The sequence below is a fragment of the Sinocyclocheilus anshuiensis genome, unplaced genomic scaffold (genome assembly GCF_001515605.1).
Source record: "Sinocyclocheilus anshuiensis isolate Anshui unplaced genomic scaffold, SAMN03320099.WGS_v1.1 scaffold2569, whole genome shotgun sequence".
Taxonomy (NCBI): Eukaryota; Metazoa; Chordata; class Actinopteri; order Cypriniformes; family Cyprinidae; genus Sinocyclocheilus; species Sinocyclocheilus anshuiensis.
In genome coordinates, this window is record NW_015542487.1 from 42,853 (window position 1) to 46,785 (window position 3,933).

Genomic DNA, 3,933 nt, shown 5'->3' on the forward strand with positions numbered 1-3,933 from the left:
AAATCTCTCCAAAAATTCTATAATCACTCTCTTATAAATGTCAGAGCTACTTGTGTAAATACACAGTAATGTGACGTAAATGGCTAACTGCACTTACCTGTACTCTCCAAATTCTCCATCTTTCATTGTGCGGGCCCCAGCATTGACCCGATCCTCCTCTTTATCTTTCACTGAATAAAAAAAAAAAAGATTGACAAATTGACAACAGACTCTTATTAAAACTTATTAAAAATCGAGTGCATAGTGGTGCCTCTGGCAGGGGATTGAGCGGGCTCTCCCGAGGAAGACAAAGAGTGCCTATTCAGCTGGAAATTTGGTCCTGGGTTGTTGCATGGTTGCTCACTTGTGGTTTTTATCACAGCTTGAGTGCAGGCATTTTTTCAGTATGGTGTAGTGGGTATTATCATTCTTATATCATCAGCAATTAATGCAGCATTGAGTTCCCATACAATGAAGAGGAGTTATGTATGTAACCCTGGTTCCCAGAGAAGAGATCCATATGCTGTATATAGTTATGTCAGCATGCTGAGTGCTCACTTGTGAATGTCACATGACTGCCTCGGCCAATAGAATTGGTGTGTTTTTACAAGTGCTTCAGACCTGGCACACACTGAAGGTGTTCCCATAGCAGAATTTTTAAATTGTTTTAGGTATTTTCTTTCTTTTTTCTTTTTTTAGGTAATATGAACCACTGTTATCTTCAACAGTTTCTTCCTGGTTTTCAACAGGATGTCAGCTGTAACACAAGAAATACTAATATTTTGCACTAATAAGTGTTATAGGGACATATCCAATGCATACAGGTGCATCTCAATAAATTAGAATGTCATGGCAAAGTTCATTTATTTCAGTAATTCAACTCAAATTGTGAAACTCGTGTATTAAATAAATTCAATGCACACAGACTGAAGTAGTTTAAGTCTTTGGTAATCTCAACAAATTAGAATACTTCATAAGACCAATAAAAAAAAACATTTTTAGTGAATTGTTGGCCTTCTGGAAAGTATGTTCATTTACTGTACATGTACTCAATACTTGGTAGGGGCTCCTTTTGCTTTAATTAGTGCCTCAATTCGGCGTGGCATGGAGGTGATCAGTTTGTGGCACTGCTGAGGTGGTATGGAAGCCCAGGTTTCTTTGACAGTGGCCTTCAGCTCATCTGCATTTTTTGTCATTTTCCTCTTGACAATACCGGTCTGGTGAGTTTGCTGGCCAGTCAAGCACACCAACACCATGGTCATTTAACCAACTTTTGGTGCTTTTGGCAGTGTGGGCAGGTGCCAAATCCTGCTAGAAAATGAAATCAGCATTTGGACCATTGGGCAACAGTCCAGTTCTTCTTCTCTTTAGCCCAGGTAAGACGCCTCTGACGTCGTCTGTGGTTCAGGAGTGGCTTAACAAGAGGAATACAACAACTGTAGCTAAGTTCCTTGACACGTCTGTGTGTGGTGGCTCTTGATGCCTTGATCCCAGCCTCAGTCCATTCCTTGTGAAGTTCACTCAAATTCTTGAATCGATTTTGCTTGACAATCCTCATAAGGCTGCGGTTCTCTCGGTTGGTTGTGCATCTTTTTCTTCCACACCTTTTTCTTCCACACCTTTTCCTTCCACACCTTTTTCCTTACACTCAACTTTCTGTTAACATGCTTGGATACAACACTCTGTGAACAGCCAGCTTCTTTGGCAATGAATGTTTGTGGCTTACCCTCCTTGTGAAGGGTGTCAATGATTGTCTTCTGGACAACTGTCAGATCAGCAATCTTCCCCATGATTGTTTAGCCTAGTGAACCAAACTGAGAGACGATTTTGAAGGCTCAGGAAACCTTTGCAGGTGTTTTGAGTTGATTAGCTGATTGGCATGTCACCATATTCTAATTTGTTGAGATAGTGAATTGGTGGGTTTTTGTGAAATGTGATCCAAAATCATCACAATTAAAAGAACCAAAGACTTAAACTACTTCAGTCTGTGTGCATTGAATTTATTTAATACACGAGTTTCACAATTTGAGTTGAATTACTGAAATAAATGAACTTTTCCACGACATTCTAATTTATTGAGATGCACCTGTATATTGCTAAAGTTAAACCACCACTGGCAAATTCTGACCATAATTCAGTGCAGCTTATTCCTATATACCATACTTCGCTGAAGTCAAGTAAGCCTGTAACCAAGGTGGTGAGACTTTGGTCTCCAGAGAATATGGTTGTTTTCTCTGTACTCATTGGGAAGTGCAAGTTCTGTGTAGATTTTGTGATACCAGTTAAACAGTTTAAACATTTTCCAGACAACAAGCCTTATAATCACCAAGGAGGTTAAAGGGGACATCAGATGCAAAACTCACTTTAACACGGTGTTTGCATATAAATGTGTATTGGCAGTGTATGAACACAACCACCCTACGATGATAAAAATCCATTCACTTCTTTTTCTTTTTAATCCCCAAAAAACCCAAACAGTTTCAAATATCAATCTGTTTTGTTTTTCCTGAGCTATATGACGTCATATTGCTCAAGCCCCGTCCACTGCCGCTGCCCGTATTAGCATATTTCAGCCCTCAGCCAGTTGTATGCAGACTGCGTACGCTATTCTGTGTCAGCCGCGACACAATGATACGTTTTCTACGTGTATTTACGCTTTGATTTGAATGAAAACAGCGCATCCGTGTGGTGCGGCTGACACAGAAGCGTGTACGCTGCTTGCGTTCAGTGGATATTCTCCAAAATGGCGCTACGGTGATGCGGAGAGACACAGAGGCGGTCCGTCTTGACTGCGCTTATTTCACTCCTCCCCTCACTGCAGCCTCCTACTCTCGCCTACATTTCAGGTGAGGCTAGCCGCATCTCAAACGAGCCTATTCATAAATCCTCTCCTGTGGCCTCATGGGATAGTAAAGTGTCCATCAATTGTGTACTTCAGAATCTGGGCAGAAGTAGTAAGTCATCCTACTGTTTTTCGAATACTATGAATTCGGACATACTACTCGCCTCACATACTGTTTTTCACCTACTATATAGTAGGGAAGTATGTGATTTCAGATGCAGTGATTGTCTCTTTTACTGTAGTTGCAATGTTATATTGAGTCAAGTTTATCAAAAAACACTGATAAAAGCATATATAACCAGCAAGCGGCTACTCTCGCCGATCGGTCTGTGCAGCGCCGCATGTGGTCGAACACACCTATAGCCTTGACGTCACTGAATTTCAGTCAGAGTTGAGCGACACAAAATAAATGTTTAGGGATACTATAGGAATGAATGAGAAGTGCTGTAAGCTGAATCCCACCTGTCGCAAAAAGTCTGTGACTTCTCTTATAAAACAGCATTTTTTCAGTGTAAACTCTAAAAATAGTTTAATCCAAAACGTCTCAGGTTACGTATGTAACCATGGTTCCCTGAGTAGGGAACGAGACACTACGGGGAACGCCTCGTCGTGACCCGTGTCTGAAGCATACATTGAAAAAACACCAACAACACGTTGGCCGGCGACAGCCATGACGTCACTACCGGTGCGACTATAGTATAAATAGGCGCCGGGAGAACACATCATCCACTTCTTCATCTGAAGCTTGCATCCGAAGCATGGCAAGAAATCTAGAGGACGCAGTGTCTCGTTCCCTACTCAGGGAACCATTGTTACACATACATAACCTGAGACGTTCCCTTTCATGGGAACTTCAAACTGCGTCCTCTAGGGGTCGCTATGGGGAACAGTATACCCACGCCACCATGCTGAGGGGAGTGCATGCCAGAAACCATGGCGAGCACTAAGTACCAACTCTACCATATTGCCATGGGAGTTGCCCCTGGGACGTTAGACGGCTGTCAGTGACATTATTCCCTATGGCCAAAGGCCTAGGCTACATACCCCAAAAACTTACCTGTTAGGGCCAGAACTCCTGGGCCCGGGGTAGAGCTCAAGGCTTGGAATCAGGA

At 42.3% G+C, this 3,933-nt stretch overlaps 1 protein-coding gene across 1 annotated transcript in view; it reads right to left on the reverse strand.

Annotated features, from left to right (window-relative positions):
• Positions 1 to 3,933, reverse strand: part of LOC107694014 (neural cell adhesion molecule L1.1-like) — a 20,135-nt gene that overhangs the window by 8,430 nt on the left and 7,772 nt on the right. Inside the window, exon 7 of the mRNA XM_016493626.1 lies at positions 98 to 170. Coding sequence (XP_016349112.1) covers positions 98 to 170 — 73 coding nt within the window. The remainder of the gene's footprint in view (positions 1 to 97; positions 171 to 3,933) is intronic.